The sequence below is a fragment of the Opisthorchis viverrini genome, assembly GCF_000715545.1.
Source record: "Opisthorchis viverrini unplaced genomic scaffold opera_v5_427, whole genome shotgun sequence".
NCBI lineage: Eukaryota > Metazoa > Platyhelminthes > Trematoda > Opisthorchiida > Opisthorchiidae > Opisthorchis > Opisthorchis viverrini.
In genome coordinates, this window is record NW_008752088.1 from 55,536 (window position 1) to 75,862 (window position 20,327).

Sequence of the window (20,327 nt, forward strand, 5' to 3'; positions counted from 1 at the left end):
GTAACTCCACTACGTTCCTGTTTATAGCCTCGTTTTGTTAATCGGATCCAGCCTGTGTGTGGACTTTCTCAGGTCAAGAGTGTACTGTTCAAAATATCACTGGGTTTATTGTTTCCCGCTGGCCCTACATGTACCGGTGAAATGCGGACGCTTCCCAGTGACAACCTGAGTTAACATTTTTCATAGCTATAAACCCTTTTTGAGCAGTGGGGGCACATTCCAAATGGTTTGTCACAAACCGGTGATCACGTTCCGCATTTTGTCAATAAATAAGGCCCTGAATATAAATTTCTCGACTTCGGTCGCTCTGCCGAACTCAGTTTTGTCAAACCAGACATTGGTTTCAAATTTATTATGTTTGATTACCCCTAAAATTCCACACAGGTCATGTTAGCAGGTCTCACTGGTAAAATAGCGGTCTCTCGAGCAATGTCAGATGGGTTGCAAGCAGATATTATGACAAGCCCCCACTTATTTTTATATGTTTTCTGGAGACAAAGTAGCGCCAGTCTTCAGTACGAGGCGAGGTGGCTCCGTGTTTAGGGCATGGATTTACTACCCCAAGGTCTGTGGTTCGACTTTCCTTGTCTCGGCTTGAGCAGCCTGACAGTATCCAAGCCCTCGTGCTTCCATCGGAGGGTGGGGGCATGACAAGTAGACACCGAAGTAGTGTTACGATTCTTTTACTTTAGAGTTCAGTATTCGAAAATAGTCTTTCTTTAAAAATCGATGATTGGCGGTATTCATACCGTAACCGTTAGTTCCCATATTTATTGATCACAGGACTGCTGTAGAATTCGAACATGCTGTATTGATCCACAATCGATTAAGTTGAACCGACTATACCGTTCTTTATGTGTCAGCAAATGCCATCGCATACACCCAGTTACTGGGAGACTCTGCAACTAAGCTCGTTTAATCGGTGCTAGATTAGCGCCTTACGCAAGAAAAATGCAATGCTGAACTCTACCCCTCACACTTCGTCTTGTCTGCGAACCACAGCAACCTAGTTCGGTTTTAACGCCTGGAATGAATGGGCAAGCCGAGTTGTAGGAAACAAAGTCAGTCGCCAGTGTATTGCTCAAGTTCGCTGGTTGTTCAAATTTTCAGCCCGGTTCCAGCACTTTTCACCTGTTTCCCTCAGGGCTGAGGTTGTGGTCCCTTCTGTGTGATCAAATAACACCACATCGCCGACCCATCCGAAAACAAACTTTTCGTTGGTAGAAGCGAGCTACTTGCTAGGTAGAGAGCCCCAGCTGTTTAAAGCTGGCTGTCAACCTTCTGGAGCATAACGAAATTGTGATTGGGCGTGGTGAACTCCTGCTAGCTAAGCAAATTCACCATGTGGTCAGTCGTCCCTCCGTTTTGCTGTTTGGACCAATGTTGGAGCAGAGGACACCAGATGACTTGTGATATCAAACCTAAGCTGTCGGAACGTCCTGTAAAAATAACCTATTTCGAGCATTTAGGCGCTTAAGTACTCTGTGGCAAACCATATGGTTCCTTTTTCGAAGCGCCAAATGACGATGTAATGGAAAGTGCAGTGGTTCCATTACTTCCGTGCGCATGAGCTATTCTGCAACTGAAATCCACCACCCAACTCAACCAATAGAAGATAAAACATTTTTGATGTGTACGGCGAATTAGAAGTGAGTGTGTGGGGAACAGGTGGATATTTTTTCCCCTCATGAAAGTGCATTCATTTCTATCATAAATATGTAGTTTTTAAATCTCCGTTTTTGTTTTCCTCCCGACCCTCGGAATTATTCCGACAAAACAGATCGACTCATTATTTGGATTGTCGCGAACATCAAACAATGTCTGTGTGTAGTTGTGATCCTGTGTGAAACCATACCCTCGGTTTCACTTTCTGAAATTGCTGGTTTTGCCCCCAATGTTTGCGCTTTGCACACGTAAACAGCAATGTGACAAGATGTCATATGTGCGGAGGCTGGTGAAATTTACTAGCACAATTCGACCAGCTGATGTGATTTTTTATACTTCACATCATAGAGGAGAGTCGGGACGAGTAAAGCTGGTTCCATTTCAGAAAGGCTTGACATTAGTGCACAGAAGTACACCATTCCCACATATACAACGAACCAGGGTCTTTGTCTTGGGGCTCGCCAATCAGTCAGCTTCTAGATACCTTCGTCAGGGACCCAGATCCTACGTAAAAGCCCACTGTTAATTTAGCTAACCCGATTATAAACCGGTGCTTTTGAACTTATGACCCACCTGTGTGGCCACTTAACCGCAAGGTTCCGTGTCACCGAATAACCCATCTGACAAAAGGTAGATATTTCTCTCATTTACTTCGATTAGATGTACGCCGGTAGATCAAGTCTCTGGTAAGACTTGGGGAGGAGCCTCACAGTTGCAATGCCCTTTTGCGACCATACTTGTACATACCATGTCATATGTTCAGGGTGCTGAGCCGTAAGTCTCTGTCGTAGCGTCTGTCATAAAGAAACAGACTTCGGTATTAGCGAAATGCACTCATTTGCAAACTAATTTGGTTCTGCGAGAGACTCACCTGGAACCAAGCTGAATCTCTCGTTTGTGATGTTTTGACATTTCTTTCAAACGTGTTTTTGCTCAAGATTTTCAACTTGCAGCAGCCTTTCTGAGATTTCCTGTCTATTGTTTATTGGTCGTCCGTAGCCAACTTATACGAAGAGTAGCTCACTCTAATTTTTATAAATCCAGTGTCACAGCTGAAAATCTGTTCGTTGTTGATGTCGTCTTCGTGTTTTCTTGGGAGAAGAGGAGATAAGCCAAGTCTGTAGGCTATTCTACAATAATTCCCGTAGCAGCTGCCCGTACTGTCTTTTGAGGTGATGTTGAATAGCTGGTGAATCAACCTGACTCGCTTCTAATGCATCACAGAGCCTTTTTGTCCAACAGTGTCCAGGTAGAAAGTGGCTAATGATGGGCGACTTACAATCACACTGGCAACTGTCAAATGACTGGACGAGATCTCGAATCTTGTTAAAAACGCCAATAAATACCCCCCAGAGATGTACCTAATCGTATTCTGTTCTTAGACTTGCTCTTTCATTTCCATTTCCTCTCCCATAGTTCTGTCACAATATCAGGAAATTTACACCGTACCACCGTATATCTATACCGTTATATTGTATTACCTAAAAGTACACGTCCGTTTATTGTACTGTTGCTTCCGCTGCACAGTCCTCGCTCACCAGTCCAATTTTGAGCAGTGAAGTAGGCCGTCACAGTCACTGCTTTTTTGCGTTATGGCCCAGTTAACTAGACCAGACTACGGTAAAAAAAACCCAGCTCATACTCTAGACTAATACATCATTCCTGCCATTAAGCTTTGGTCCATTCAGCTTTGGGTGCACAAATTCTGATTTTCTATGCATTGTTTACCACTTTTTCTGCAGACACGCCGATGGCTCCGTGAGATTTTGGGACGCTTCAGAAGGTAAGGGATTGAATTATTAGTTCTACTTTCTTTCTCCCTCCCAACCCGCCTGCCTTAAATACCACGCCTTCATCTAGACATCTGAGTCGAATTCACTTGTCTATCGAGCATGTTCGCTTCCTTACTGTCCAGACAAGGCACCTTTCGTGTAATTTGCACCATAAAGATTCAAAACATCTGTCAAACTCAGCTGGAAGGAAGCCGTATTTCCGTATTTCATCTTAGATTCACAGGATACTATTCACAGTCCATTTTGGGCCTTTTCGTCGCAAGGTTACACACAGCCAAACCTTCCGAAGTTTTCGAGCAAACAGGCATCATTGCCTTGTCATGCGCAAGTGGCTCACTTCAACAGAAACCGTGTTCGGATTAATAACACCCTTTCACTGTCGTTTGGAATATATGATATACAGCCTCGCGGATTTTGTTCAGATCAACTAGCACCACATGTGAGTTGGACACAAAGCTCTCACTACCGATAGCCATTACCTCTTCGAGAGTCGAGTGTATTTACGCGACTTTTATCCGTACATGCAGTATACTGGCAAGTCGAAAGATAATTCCGGTCTTTGACACTTGGTCACGCAAATTGTGGCGTCTATTAGCCCATTCAATTGCTGCTGGTTACTTATCCTAACTTGTCGAGGACCCATTCTTACCTTATTGCTGTCGCTGTCTATTTTCAAAGCCTTGTCGCTATCCTCCTGCTGTGGTAACCGAAACACCACCTTTGCGTAGCATTTAACCATGTGTTGGCTTACCGGTGTTAAAACCTACTCGAAGCTCGGTCGCATAATGAAAACCTAAGCACTGTGAATTCCTGTGTTCAGTTTTGAGTGGTCAGCTGGCCACTCGTGAACTGGCTCTGAGTGCAGAACATCAACCGAACGGAAGGTGTTATTTGCTTCACAGGAACTCCCAGAGAAACAATGCTTTTGTGGAGTGACTCGCTGACTTTTGAATCTCCTATATAGACATTAGTGATTGAATGTAAAACAGCCAACCTGAAATGAATATCGTTTTGGTGGCACACTGAAGAATAAAGAAAAAGGATTCTGGGGTGTGATATAGTGTCTACTGCTGTGTTTCAGTGTATTCAGTAAACGGAAACGCGCACACATGGTTGCCTAGCCACCACCCGGTGCAACTGCGTCAAGATACATTACGGTCAGTGACAATATTTTGGGGTGTCTGGCAGGCAGACTGAGAGGTTTTTAAACGTCGTAGTGCGAGATAGCTCATTCATTTCAATCAGAAAGTGCACCCGACCGTAAAATTACATCCGATGTGTTCAATTCCCTAAGAGGCCAGCTAGGCGTACCCTTCGACTTAAACTAGGCGGAAGTTTTATCTTAGACAAGCAACTTCCACCAATGCTATCTCCATTTTCTTAGGTTCTTTCGGTTGCATGCACCCGTCCCTCCATCTGTTCGGCCACTCTACTGGTAACTACACTCAGCAAATTTCCTTTTTTGCTTTTGTTATCGTTTTCTTCTGATGTCATATGACTGGGTTACTCGTTCCCCCTGAAATTATTCCGGCTTATTCCGCTCCAATTTCAGTCAATCTGACTCCGTTATATAAGATCCGAACTTTGCGGTATTTCGATGCGACCAAAACGCAAAACCCCCAATCAACCGGTGAGAAAGACCAATCCACAACTTCTGCCCCTCCTGAGACTGGTGTAAATTCCAATTTTGCCTCCACTCTTTTATCAACTGAGATGGATCCCTACGCCGTCCGGTTTATGCACTTCTGTCCGGAGTCACGACGTCTTTTGATTGCTGGTAGCGCTCACGTTTGTCTGATGCATTTCTCTCGACGTGAGCAACAATATGAAATCCCCGTAAGTAGTGTGTGTATCCGAATATCCGCGCAGCTGAGTATTTTTCAGGTTATTTTCATTGCCTGTCATCGTTTATCTACCAGGTGTGCTGTTCTATTCACGAATGCTATGCTACCCATTTGCCTCCCTTGTGTATTGCCACTACTGCTTATCTTATTGGTGGTAGTGACCTCATCTGTTCCCTTTTCGTCAGAACTCCTTGTAAGCTATCATTTTGGAACCGTCATTTTTGAACGTTAGTTTGGTTGTGATCAGGTTTATTGTGGCTAACTATCAATTAGATTTCGGTGTCCTTTAAAGCTCCTGATGCTCGTGTTATCATGGCTGCACTCAACTTCGCAGATCCCACGAATCTTGTGAAACTTATTTTCCGAGTTGTTGCAACTCAGTTGTCCTTGAAAAGAATAACCTTCGATATTAGGATTTAGGGAAGTCCCACCTGCTACCGTTGTAGCTAACTGATAAAGGGCATGCTGCAATATGTTGACGTTTTTTGCCTTCTCTTTATTCGCAGAGGTAAAACATGCAAGTTGTGTGAAATTAAGGGTGGAAACAATGTTGAACGAACATTGATTGGTTGATTTCTGCAAGTTGACCAATGCCAACCCACCCAACTGCTTTAGGTTGGTTCGATTTGATCAGCGGCGTTTCGCTTAAGGCTAAAATCTTGCGGTTGTTGTTGCTCGACAAGGTTCAAAATGATTTGGCCGAGGTAATCCAATTCCTAGTATCTAACATGTGTCTGATTCACTTGCTTGTGTTTAAAACTGGAATCAGGTAGGAACAGGTGGTGATCGACGTATATCTGATCTAGTCGTTCCCTGTCGTCTTTTCTGTGAGTTTCGAGCACTAATCGATCGTGTGTTGATACAGAAAACAGTTCATGAACTTGAGTACTCCTATTGAATTAAAGGCTAATAATGTTGGTGTTCTCCCCTCCAATGCCGTTTAGATAAGCCCCAATATAAGGTATCTTCATCAGCTTACGAGCTAGTCAGTCGAGGTATATGCACATAAGCACTGGTTACCATGTCGCCTAGCCTTGAACTTGATTTGGCAGTCCAAAGACGTCATTATAGATGATAAAATGAGTATGTTCCCAGGCTGGTCCGAATTACCGTTAGTCAGGGAGGACCGGATGCCTTTTTTCTGACTACTTTTTTTTACCTTTCCAGTCTTGTTGAGGGGAACTTTAGCTAGTATAGGTACGGCATTTCGACAGCTCTCAAGCCAGGTCAAAGTGACAACTTGAGGTTTTCGTGACATCACAGGTGATTCAAGCCTCTCAGCTTCGTGCACCGAACTCATCGGACACGCCTCTGTCGGGACTCAGGCGTCTACCGAGAACGCGAAATGCTCCACAACTTCCATGAGCATATGAAACCATGATGTATGGCTTCGCACTTTTCGCGTGCAATGCGCCTGTCAAAGTACGGTACAGCGGCGGTCAATTTATCTGATAGCACTTATGTTTTGCGTTCATTTTCGAGACTTTGCCTTGTGAGGAATCATCAGAGTTTATCAGCACAGATGCTACTTGCCCCCGCTCGAACTGTGCATGCCAGATCAGTAGTTCATTACATTTCTGAAAGGCAACCTAGTGGTTTGACTGAGCATCGACTGTGTAATCCTCCGATCGCAAGTTCACACCCCTTCATGGTCTTTCGAAACCGGTGTCGGTGTGTTTGTGACAGACATAACTCAACCCCTGGAAGAGTTCTTCAATTCGTCTGCGTATGGTACTGCTCATTGGAATAATTAGGCCTGAAATGTTCTATGTCTCTTGCTACACCAGAGGGCATCATTGTAGTTCTAATGATACCTCTGTGTCGTACAGGGCACAGTGACTTGCATGCTACTTACACTAATCCAGCAACAGACATTTGGTGCGTTGTTGCCGTACAACTCAAGGGAAGCACGAGAGTTATAATAATGCCAGCTTGCCCGAGCCTAGACAGTTGTGATCAAGAAGCGTTTGTTTGGGTTCGAACCACGAATATTCCTGTCGGTAGTTTTTGTGCCTTAACAGTTGGTTGATTTCGAGATCAGTTTTCGTGGATCGTTGTCGCATAATTTTCCCCAAATTACGACGGAATTGTCCCATGTCTCGTTCTGAATTCACTCATTCTTGCACACAAGTAATTTTTTCTTCGCTGGGAGTCACGAGAATGTGTTATGAAAAGTTGAGAAAGTCGATGGTTGATTAAGGATTTAAAAAAATCTGGTCTAGATTAGCTACACAACTTCACTGCTGTGTAGCTCCTGGTTCACTTCTTTCACAGCTGTCTCACATCTCAGTTTACGACAACAGCCGCATGAGCCGGTCAGCTTAGGTCGAGTTTGTCATCTGTCACCCACTCTGCTTGAACTAGGCTGAAAACTTTGACCCTTCCACCAAGAGTCCATGTCATACCTGACCTGACCTTCTATTGTATGAGGTCATGAGAGTTAAATACTTGTGTCCTACAACCAATTGAACTGATTTCTTGGCCTTGTGTCCACCCGTCTATCATTTAGGCCACTTACGCACATTACCCTCCTGTCAAATTGCAACTGAGGCTTCTCTTTTTATTGACCAATGCGCTGGAGCTATCTCATCATCGCTTGTGCCAGAGACGTTTTCTCAAACGGTCCTTATATGGCGATACAACATCACATATCTCCTCTTATTTATCTACCCCCTTCCTCTCGAGTGACCTCAGGAGAAGTGAAAACATTATCTTTTTGAGGACTTTCAGAGTCGAATTCCTGAGCTAAGTGCAGGCCACACTTGACAGTGGTGTGTGATTATGTGGAATCCCCTCACATGAACTGAAGCAGTTGCGTCGTACGCGAATTTCCCTAGAGAAATTCCCCGCCCCCTAGGTGGACGATGCACTCATAGGGTTTTCGTTTAATCCGCTTTCAGATGACTTCTTCAAAATTAGAACAGGGGAAGAAAAACTAAGTGGAATTCTGTATGAACTGGTACCATTTCCACGACAGATATAAAGCGTCGGGTTTTTTAATGAAAAACTATACCGTACAAATGTGCTGTCTTCGATCCACTACCTGGTCACGCACATTTTACACGGACTCTGATAGATCAACCACCTAGGATGGATCCATCCGATGTCCAATTTTTCTCCTTTGGAAAATTTTTACTAAGCTTTGCTCAACCGAAAAGAAATTAAATGTGATAAGCCGTCTAATAGATCGACCGGAGATAGGAACAACTGACAGCTTACTGTCCACAGAAAGACTTCACGGAACACTTCCGTGTAGGTAGACCGAGACACAGAAACAGTCGATAGCGAAAACGCTGTGCATTTCCATGCAACAGTAAGCTGGTATCCGTTTACAATTACCCGGTACACCAAACTACGCGCGTGGATAGCCTCGCACAATAGGTAATGCCACATGAAATTAGCGCTGAACCACGTGTGCATTTACCTCAACACGCTGTATACGCTGTACACCATAGCGAATAGAGAGAGTGGACGGGGCGGACAGTTCTAAAGTCATCAGCTTCTCCAGCTGGTAGCTCATAATGGGCAACTGAGCAGTTGAGTTCCGCACCGCACACTAAACGCGCCCTCGTATATGGCCAGCTAGTGTTAGATGTTAATCCTCCTGATATACACTACAATGGTCTTAGGAAGTCACCCCTAGTATCTTCGTAGGCTTAGCACACCAAACCGTTCAGTGTGCTAAGATGTTTTCGTAGGTTTCGGTCTGTATGATGATGGTTATGGGAGGTTATTTCTAGGCTCAGTCGTCTGGTACTCTGGTAATGTAGCTGCGAACGAATCATTATGTGCCATCTGGTGAATAACCAACAGAATTCTACCAGCACAAACAACCGCAATGACTGCTTATCCAACTTGTCCGGTCTATAAGGCCGGCAACTCCAATGATAACCTTGCATCTTACACGCTTCAAATCACTGACTCGAAGTTGGCTATCGTTGCTTTAATGAACTCCAGTTCGTACTGTCCTGTTTTGCGCCTCCGCTTTCCAATCCACGAAACCAAGTTATCGAGATATCGAAGCCTTTGTCTGTCAGAGTTCCGCTTCCTCATGTAAGCTGGCCACGTAGTAATCTCGGAATCCTTTTTCTGTCCTCTGGGCAAACGTTCCCAGCTAGCGTAGACGGTTGAGTGTTATCGTCACGCTCATTTTCCCGTCCGAGGACCTTTATGTCCGGCACTCCTTGGTCCAGTCCTCGCTTCTGTTGGTGAAAATTTAATTTCTTTTCCAGAGCTTATAATGCCTATCTTTAAGGGCAACAGGCTTTTCTCTCAGCTGACCGAATACGTGTGCTTGGTATGTTGCTTACTTTAGTGGCGAGTTCGTGTGATGTACTCGTAGAAAATTCACTGTTCGCCAAGCCAAAAGTGATTGATATGATTAGGGCAATTCGTATTTGAAGAGCGTTCAACTATCCAGTTGTCGTGGGTTCCCAAAAGTAGTATTTATGTGTTCGCCTGACCGGAGACCAATCAGAAGGAAAAACAGGAAATTCCCCTAATAGACAATGAAGCAATCCAAAAGGAAGTTTCCTGTTGGAAAACACTGTGTTTGACTTGAACTAACGACTGCCAAACCCTGCTTGTGGGAATAAGTTCCACCATACACACACTGCTTCACGAGAGATTGATTTCCAAATGTTTTCTCATCTGTCATGTCAGGTTCTTCCAGCTGAGTTCCTGATTAATTGCCCACCACCTCCACTCATCTCTCCGTTTTCCCCGGACTCCAATTATCTTCTGCGTTTTCATACCTCTGTGTGTGTGTGCGTTGCTGATATCGTTCGGTTTATCGTTGCATATAATCAAACATGAAACTGGCCGATATTTCGTACATTATTATTGATGCGGTGCTCGTCCGTGCTTTTCAGTTGACTACGTTTATCCCAAACTCATTTGCCGTTTTCCCCTCCAATTATCTTCTGCGTTTTCATACCTCTGTGTGTGTGTGCGTTGCTGATATCGTTCGGTTTATCGTTGCATATAATCAAACATGAAACTGGCCGATATTTCGTACATTATTATTGATGCGGTGCTCGTCCGTGCTTTTCAGTTGACTACGTTTATCCCAAACTCATTTGCAGTATAGCCTGGATTAATTTTGTGCGCGCAAGCCAAGCAACCACACTGTAATGAACGCACGCGTCTCACGGTCGCATGCAGCCATGTAACGATGAGTAGTGTGTGTGCGTGCGTGCGTGCGTGCACACGTCTCTAGCCAACGGTCGGTAGAAGTCCGACGTCCACATAGGCTGTACACCAGTGTTGTTAATCGTTCTCTGGACGGTCGCAAGTGGCCGACACATAAAGGAGAACCCTTGGTACATTTCCTGGCATCTTTTTCACAGGGTGATAACTTCTTACTGCAGGTTATTTCATTATCAGCAACTCCCTTTGAAGCTCATAGGTACAGTTACATCGCATCATAAAAAAGTCTCATTAGCCGCGGATTAATGCAATGGATTTTATCGAATACCAAGCTTTTCTTTCGCCGAGGACAACGAGAGTTCGGTGTACAATGATGAAACTGTCGGAGGAACGGTTTTCGATCCCCGCATCATGATAGCTGGACCAAGTATTGGCTCAGTCGGAACAAACTGCAATCTTAGCGTTCACAAAAATCGTCCGTGATCTCAGCTACCCTTCAGCGTATTCACTTCTGACTCAATATCTTTCATTTAGTGCTTTCTTTCAGCACGTCTCTAACAATCAAGGATATTTTGGGCCCCAAGCCTGTGTCACCTGATTTAATCCTCTAGATGAAGCCCTGCAATCCGTCCAAGTCGACGCTGAGCCGTTCTGTGCGAACCACTCGGTGGTGAATTTTCATTGTTTAGGCGCGTAAGGACTCTGGGTGCACACTGGGATAAATATTTAGCGAGTCTAAGGAATCACGCATATCAAATCTATAAAACTAACCTTCCTGCGACAGGGGTCAACCGGATCACGGTAACAACTTTACACTGTCTTTGTTTGCTAATCCTCCTTTCTGTTCGTTGCCACCTGTGTTAATGACGCTCTGTTCAACGAAAGCAACGTCATGTTAGTATACTATAATAGCTACATCAAAACCACCTCCGTATTTGAGAAACTCGAAGTTTGAACACGCGTATCAGCCTGCAGTGAAGCTCCTCATGGTCTTCTAAAGGGAGCGTTTGGGTATCCTTGTAGGATTGAGGCGATTTAATGTTCGGCGCCAACACTGTTCGATTCAGCGTTACAGAATGTGACCTAATATTGCAGGTTTGTTTGTGATGGCCAACACAAACGGTCCGAATCAACTAAATTATTTTTTGGACCGTTGTAGTAATACCTGCAGAACATACATGTCATATATCATCCGCCCATCTTGCTGGTTTTCTAGACGCCTTATTTTTTTGTCTATGTTCTAGCTAATAAATACGATATTTCCGCTGGGATCATTTTACATCTCCCACGGTCGTGCTCTGAGTCTTACACGTCCTGTTTTCCGCGATCCAGAGCAATGAACTTTAAGTGTGCCGTAATCGTTTTGTGGGAAATGGATGTCGGTTTGGATTTTATCAAGTAAATGACACCTCATAAGTGTTCTAGCCTTGCTCAGTGTTATGCTAAATCACTAAATCACCACTGTAAATTACAGGTAGTTGACCAATGGTGCCCGACTATAAGGATGTTTGTAGTCTTTCTCAAGGTCGCCGTGCGTTTTCCGGGGAAGGTTTTGTTTGGCTTACGATGGGACGACTGAAATCTCGTAGCTGTCCTCATGACTAGCTTTGTGCTGTGGGCAAATATAAATAAGTAATAAAATAATAGTCGTTCAGCTGTTACACCCTTCCGCTTCCTAAGTGTCGTGCCACCTGAGGAAAGCACGAGGTCTGAGATACTGCCAAGTTGCCCAGCCCAGACAAGAGTAGTCAAGATGCCGGGGTTGATTCTGGGGTCCGAACCCTCCGGCCCCAATCACTGAGCTACCTGGAGCAAGTATAATCACTCACTCAAAAGGCTGGCCATTAGAAGAGAAAAAAACGGTGTCTGTTGCACAGTTACAAAATAGGTGAGAATCTGAAGGTGATACAGGACCGTTCTTCGTTGGCTGCAATTTGGATTCAGACGCCCGTTGGTTATCCAGTCGTAGATTTTTCCGTTCTCTCCTTTTTCTACTTAAAAAAACTGATCAGGAAAGTCTTGCCTGGCCAAGAGGGGAAGATCTCAAAAAAGGAAGGTGTGGATACAGAATATCTGAAAAAATTAGGGTAATTTATCAATCACTCACGATGATTCATCGAAGTGAACCACTCGGCTGATTTTCTTTCCAAGGTTTGAAGTTTGCTTTCGTTCAGTGCTAGCTATATTTGTCGGACTTAACCGTAATAAGTATCCCAATTAAGGACTTTCCGTAAACCAAATGTTTCCAGCTGTGTGACATCTGTCCTCTCAAGTAGCTCGAACGAAACATCGTATTTCAGCACAATCCAGCGCACAGTGCAAGAAAATGATAGCGATAATCTTATTTTCATCATTTATCACGTCATCAGTAACGGCTCCAACTATCATACCGTCATGAATTGCTCACATCTTCTTTGTAAAGTACTCACAAGGTTACTAAAATCTCTTCAACAGCCCACGACTGGTTACGCTCTTCTTGGGACTCATTGGGTAGGCGCAATCCCTGAGTTTCCATCAATCTTATGTTCTACTTAAACCCAAATTGGACGGATTTCGACAGAAACACTCATTTGCATAGAAGATAGGACCAATACACCCAACTGCCCATGAGTTTAGTTTTCACGCATACTCAACCGTATCCCTCGTGCATGGAAAATATCATGAACGAGAGTCTCAGTTAATTTACTTGTGAAAACCAAACTGATTTGCAGTTGGGTGTATTGTCCCTATGTTCGTTTACTCTATGCGGCACTGCGTTTTCCAAACATTTCATGGCTTATTTATGTGAGTTACGTCGTCAGCTAACTTTCTTTATTTCTGGCTCCTCCCTGGTGAAACAGCGTCTTTTTCATCATGTCTAAGCGATTTGCGACAAATTCCATTCTCCCTCAACCTATCCTCACCCGTATAACTTCTCAAGACAGCTATTCGTACCTGTCGTTAGATGTTTTTTCTCTTGGTTGTCATGTTACGATCAACAGCGATTGCGACACAATCGTCGGTGAGTGATGTAGGGATATTAGGCATTGTCTGGGACCTTTGGTGTTTACCGCGTCTCAACCACACGATTGTTGCTCACGCACGACCAAACCCTATTCCAAAGTCACCACAGATAGTGTAGGTCATTGACTGTTATTGATAAACCACCGTTTCAAAAACTACCTGGCAGGCCACCTGTCGACCTCTCTTGTTCAATTACTGTCATTTTGTAAGAGAACTCTCTGCATATTAGTCAATGCATGAATGCCGTCAATGCTAGATATGTACTTGTTGAACTTCAACTGAGGTGAGCTCATCAGTTTACACTCGGTTACACTGAATATTTTTCATTCTCTTCTGCCATTCATGTTCAAGTTGTCTCATGTTTTACCCGACAGGTCATCGATATTAACATGGCCTACGACTGTTTGGAAGATGTAACTGGGCCCGGTATTACCGATCCGTTCTCCGAGGAACAGTCTGCGTTTGGGACCACTTCCAAAGACGCGTTTCCACGTACGCGGCGGACATGCCCAAGCGATAGCGTTGGTTCAGCTTTTGCCACAGATAGTGTAGGTCATTTTTCTATTTGCTTTGGTTCTCATTAGATTCCGATATTATCAATGTTTCAAACACTGAGCTGCTCCACAAGAAAGCACGAGAGTTATTGTACCGCTAGGTCACCCTAACCTTGAGTGTAACAGCCTGTAAACCAGAATCAAATTACAGCCTGGTGATCGGAAACATACACCGTAATCTTGGCGTTTTCCTGAGCCGTGTTCCGTTGACATAGATTCATCTTTCATAGGCTTTCGGCCAACTAAACTGGCAAGGTATCTTCCGAGTACCTGACTCTTCTTCCAAGGCTAACGAATCGCTCTTTTGTATACGAGTCAATTAAACGGCTGGTCCCTAAGTATACAGCTTTTCTACCCACCACTATCTTTGGCAGTCTCATGACTGTTGAATTACAGACTATGGCACACTTACGTTTCCGTCAATGACTACTTGGTTGTTTGATTTCTCGCAACCTAGCCTTGAAGCTTCAAGAACCTTCGACGTAGGCGTTACTGAATAGTTCAGGTAGCTCTCGGTTTCGCTCATCCTGGACCCTGGAAATACGTCACATTTTGACCGTACAGTAGAAAGTAGTTTTCTGCATTACAGCTAAATGCATTCCTTGATAAGCCTTTTTCGCATAGCCGTATGCCAGTTAGAAAGTATCTAGGAGTAGATCGACGTATGACGTGTCCTGTTTTTTTTTGCAGGACGTTTGTTCAGTCATAGATTACACTGACTGATTGCGTTCACTGATTGTCAACCTCGTTTTTTCTTGCCGGAACCAACTCCTGTCATGTTGAGTCAATAAAGCTCACTGCTAGGTTACAGTATATCTCAACAACCATGAGGTGGCCCACTAAGGGCGAGGTAACAAATTTACGCACTATGAATTTTTCGCTTTTGTCATCAGTTTGTACCACAGTATGGCCCTGGCAATGATAAAATTCGGATTGTTTGAAAACTGGCATGCGCCTTACATTTGTCTGCAAGTTTTACCCTATCCCGTTTTCTGGTCTAATTTTCAGGACGTCCGAGTGTTTGTTCCAGTTCGTCCCGGTTCCGTTACCTGGCATCCGGGTTATCAACCCACGTTGATTTGTCGGATGGGCATTCCCTCGTATGGCTTCGACTGTAGTCCAAATGATCCTACTTTAATCCCCCCGCCACCAATCACTGCAGTTAGTTTAAATTCCAAATATGGCCTGTAAGTTCTCCGGGCAGCTCAAATTGCCGTCAGTTAGTGTGTTTGTCATGCTCTCTGTACCCTAGTTTCACTCACTCACTCACTCTCTCTCTCTCTCTCTGCACCACATACTCACATTGCCTTTCTGACACTCTTTATGGTTGCTCAGTGGATGCTGCGCACACTGACGCTACCGTGCGGCCTGACAGCCATCAAACAACTGATGCGTGTTCTTTTTTCATTTCACAAGCCCTCAGCCACAGTATATTCGCTTGTGCAGTTGATTTGTGAAAGTTCATCACAGCAGTAACAGCCTATTTGCATATTCCGAACGTGGTTGCTTCTGTCCCTGGGTAGGACCCTATCGTTCTTTGCTGTTTCTCTACATCAGCGAACAAAAATTTGGTTTGTTTATGATCAACTGGTGCTAAAAAAACAGATCGCTGTCTGTTGCTCGGTTTCTAGACTGCTTGCTTGAAATCACATTGAAACCCCCTCAGCTCAAGCAACGCTACGTGAGACAGCGCTAGAATAAGTTCGACATAACACCTATTACGAAAGTGCGTTCGCTGACGCTGTTACATTGCTTGTACTCATTTGGCTAGGAATCATCTGTTTGGAAATTTTTATGTTCCACACGAAAGGACTGAATATTCGTGGTAATGATTCCCCACTTTTTGTCTATAAATGGCTGTTTGGTGAGTAGTCACCTTGAAAAACGTATTCACATTTTCGTATTAACTGTGACGTGAAAGAATAGTTCATCTAGTCTTGGAGTACACGGATTCTTTGTGTCCTGATCTGTCTGCGACGATTTGGCAAAGTGCATAGATTTAACCCGTTTATATCAGGCTCTGTTGTGTAACGTTCCATCCGAGTGGAACGCATTGGTATTGCTTTTCACAGATGCACACTGATTGTAGATTAGGGTCTCCAGCTGAACCACTTACGACTCAGCTTTTGTTACCCGAACACCGTTATGGGTTGTTCTGAAGTGGTATTAAAGTTTTACCGTGCAATATTGGTTCCAATAACTTTGTTGAAACGAATTATGTTTATGGCTTCACTAAAAATGACTAATTAGGACAAAGCCAGTTCGACCGTGTATATTCACTGAACTGGTGCTACGATCTCCTTTTAGGGAGGGTTTCCTAATACCAGCAGAAGCGAAATCTTTCCGGAGCATCCGGATGACGCTGATGAATCGAAAACAACCATCGTACTTCTGCAATTGAGTTAATCCATATTTGCTCAACTCACGATATCATATAATCCTAACGAAACGCCTCCCTGAATCAAGGCCTATCGAACAATTAGCCTGTTGCAAATGGTACCCAATGATGAACCCGCTGACGCTCTACTGTTTTCTGTCAGTTCAAGATGGTTAATTTTTCCGTATTTGGGTGTAATCTTGATTGCTCCGGTTTTTTCGTCGTTCACGAAGTCAGGGATATCTTGTAAGTTACCCTATCCATCAGGATGGCTGACCTTGTCTTATCAATGAGTAGGACGAATTTCGATTTTTCGTTCGTGGAAGGGTTGGAGAGCTGCAAAACAGAATTTATTCACCAAAACTGCAATACAGTTATTTAATTACTCTTCGGCCTGCTTTAACCATCTATCCTCACCGTATGGTCGTTGAAATCTTTTTGTGTCATTCCAACAATCAAACTGGATGGTTCTAACCAAAATGGATTCCTGGACGAGCACTCAGGACAACCAACTTATCATAACCAGTGAATATATCTGTACTGCTGGTGAACTGATTAATGCGTCTGAATTTTCACCTTTTCTTTCCTCTCAGCCTGGCCATTGGTAGTGAATCTGGTTTCGCTCTGGTGGATTTCCAGAATTGTGTATGCCTCATAGCAACTTCAACTGCAGATCTGATTGGTACGTTTACGTCACAAATTTTACCTCTATGTCTTGCGCTATGAAATGCCGTACATATCGCCCTCAGGCTCGTGCGATTTTTTTTACATACTATTCGAAACAAAAGATCGCATTCTAATCATTCTTGTCTTCAACACATCATTGTTTAAGACATAGATTTCCCATTCTCGGCAGGTTTGTGTGAACAAGTGGTACTTAAAAGGGAAAATTGGACGAAACATTCACAAGACACTCCACTGAAACTCTCGTTTACGTTATTCTTCAACTGAACGCACTGCAGAAAGACCTCAAGAGGGGCGAAACAAATCACAGGCTGTCAACGAATTTTCAGTACACTTACAGGTAATGCGTTCCGCAGAGAAAATAAATTGCGGCATTTCGGATAGTGTACCAACCAACTGGGACATGAGGAGGTCTTTATGCAGCAAATTCAGTCGAATCTTTCGTTGAGATCAACTGAATTCACAAGTAATTGTATTTCTCGGATTGCTTCTAATTTGGGTTTAAATAAAACTTGAGGTCGTCAGAAACGTGGGGACAGGGTTAACCTGATAATCCCCTAGGAAAGCGAAGTTAGTCGCAGGCTTCCAAACAATTTCCAGCATCCTTGGGGATATTGCTCAGTCAGGAACAAAAGATATTTGCGTCTTTCTGACCCCATTTGTGGCTCTCTTCCTTGATGGCTGAGCTATTGTGTTCCACGCGTTTTCACGACAGATTCCCTTAATTGCTTGAGAGAATCACCATCTTCTTTAAGTTCTGGAGGATACCACACTCCCTAAAAAGGTGGAATTGGCAGTAATCTCATGTATCACGTACTATGTAACTAGTTAAAATGTTTCTCACTAAATCTGTTCTCGTAGTATTGCTTGTTGTAGTCCCAAAACCTATCTCATAAGGGGTAAACAGTTCGGTTTCCTATCCATGTACAAGGTTGACCAGTCTATTACTCAGAATCATTGAACTCTCCACTATGCTAATAAAGAAACGAGTTTTTGTGTGCCTGGTTAAACTACGCTCCATGTAACGAGGCAGTAAATAATTCTCCGGTCCAGTGCACATCTTCCACAGTCCCAAGATCCGGTAGACCTGGTTGCTAATGATTTCCGTCTGAAATGTTGCTTTTCTCTTTGTATTGCGTTGTCCTGGAGGACTGTACAACTTCACCCCCAGCCCTCTCGTATTATGATTACCCCTAATACGGGAGCTTAATCATCTTTGGTTGTTAGCCTCCGGCTTTTCTGGCATGGTTGAACTTTAAGGAACGAAGTTCCGGCCAGTTCCAGCCCGAGTACCACGTCAAGATGGCAGCTATTGGTCTGGAATCTCAGTTCAGTTTAACAACCGTGTATGTTTGTAGGATATTCATAACTTTGTCCCTCTACACTAGAAGTGTAATCCTGTTCAATGGTTTGCATCAAGAGCTTGGAAAGTATACCTCGGTGGTACTGGAATGTGAGCTACGTGACAGACGTACTGAGGGGCAAACGATTACCCCAGTCAGTTACTTTCCCGTGGTGTGCAGAATCGAGCCGAAACAAGGACAACAGATGTCTGCCCTCAAACTTATCTCCGCTGCATTTACAATATAAAGACGAATTGATTGTTTATCAATGCATATGTGCATATGACGCCACTCGCGCAGGTCATGTGGTCTCGGATTTGCATAAGAGGATCATAGAATATTACTCAAAGTGACTGAGTCTGGATAGTAGCCCCCAAACCCCGGAGCTCTTTCTTAGTCCACCTAAGTGAATTGACTTTTGAATTCCCACAACACCAGTCCAAAATTGTCGCACTAGATCAACTCCCAGCTGCTGAAGACACTACTTTCCGCCTCACACCTGATTTTCCTGAGATTCGTTCGGTTCGTTTTTACAGAAATTGACTTAGCGATGTTCGCCTTCCCTTTTACGTCAATGTACTCCAAGTCGAACTCCTCACATAACCCAGATGTTGTGTGTTAGATCCACTTGCAGAATTCTCCACTTCTATTCTATTTATTTGAGTCTTTTTACGTTCAATCCGTTGCAGCCAGAAGATGAAGCATGAAAGACGCTTTTTTTCTAGCGTTTCCCTCCTCAACTATTCCTGTGCTCTTTTCAACTACCCACGAAGACCACCATCAGCCCTACTTTAAAATCAATTTATTTTAGTCCTGCGATGTGTAAGCAAGTATCAGCGAAAGTCACCAAGTTAGAGGTCCTTACAGGTGGGTTAGCCTGGAAGAAAGTATGCTATGGGAATATGCTTAAAAAGTCAGCGAGGAGTACCTTCACAGGGGAAATTTTTTACTTCATTTCTTTACTTTTATTGATCCGGACAGTACAGTCACCTCAAGACAGGAGCATCGTCCAAGTGTGTGATGCAGGTAAATCTCGGCGAATGCTTTGATCCTTATCCTTGCACTTCGTTTGTGGTGATGTTCTACTTCCGGTGACGATATGTTTTCGTTAGCTTATTGATTTGGCCTAATTAGCCCCTTGACCATCTTCTGGCTTCAGCGCCGTCTGATGTGTTTACACGTCCACAACCAAATCGTTCCCCTGGTCGCACCACTGGTAGTTCACCCGGTGAGAGCAAGCCTATGGATCAGGTATGCCTGTTTCATGCTCTCAGGTTTAATCACCCGTTTGACTTGTCAAAGCATGCTTCTTTGCTGTTGTTTGTGGATGTGAGGTTGTTCCCCTTGTTCTCCTTTCAACTGGGCTCAAAGCTGAGTCGTTGCTGTCCTCCGCCGTATATTTTAACTTGGATCTGGGATTTTGGTAGTTGTATCTAAGTCACGAGCCAGGAGTAACGTAATTTCAATGTACGATTTGCATGACGTTGCCAAGCAACTAACAACACTCAACTTTTCAGCACAACCAAACCTCGTTTTAAACGAAGTCAGCAATAATAATTCCCTATTATGGCTTATCGGACGGAATGTGGTTGATGTCGGTCGACGCCTGAATCAGTTGGGTTTCTCTGTGAGGCCTTCATGCAAACTTTAGGAGCTTAACGATATGCAGTCCCTGCGAATATTTTCTGATAGTCACTTGTTTAGAGGACGAAGTCAGTATTACGGTTTCCTAAAGCTGTCAGCTTGTGGTGGTGGTCGGGCTTCTGTGTTACAATCACTCTGTGGGCCATATTGTCTAAACCTCACTTCCTTAAGGCTCAACCATATCAGGGAAGCTAACGGGGAGCAACCCGACGAAGAACAACGAGTCCCCGTACTGCAAATAATCGCTTTACGGGATAGTTTGGAGATAAAGT

General features: G+C 43.9%; 1 protein-coding gene across 1 annotated transcript in view; it reads left to right on the forward strand.

Moving 5' to 3' along the window:
• T265_10963 (hypothetical protein) overlaps positions 1–20,327 on the forward strand; it is a gene marked incomplete at both ends in the record, with an annotated part of 107,332 nt that overhangs the window by 52,984 nt on the left and 34,021 nt on the right. Inside the window, 6 exons of the mRNA XM_009177486.1 lie at positions 3,408–3,448; positions 5,011–5,294; positions 13,828–14,001; positions 15,016–15,194; positions 16,978–17,066; positions 19,571–19,662. Coding sequence (XP_009175750.1) covers positions 3,408–3,448; positions 5,011–5,294; positions 13,828–14,001; positions 15,016–15,194; positions 16,978–17,066; positions 19,571–19,662 — 859 coding nt within the window. The remainder of the gene's footprint in view (positions 1–3,407; positions 3,449–5,010; positions 5,295–13,827; positions 14,002–15,015; positions 15,195–16,977; positions 17,067–19,570; positions 19,663–20,327) is intronic.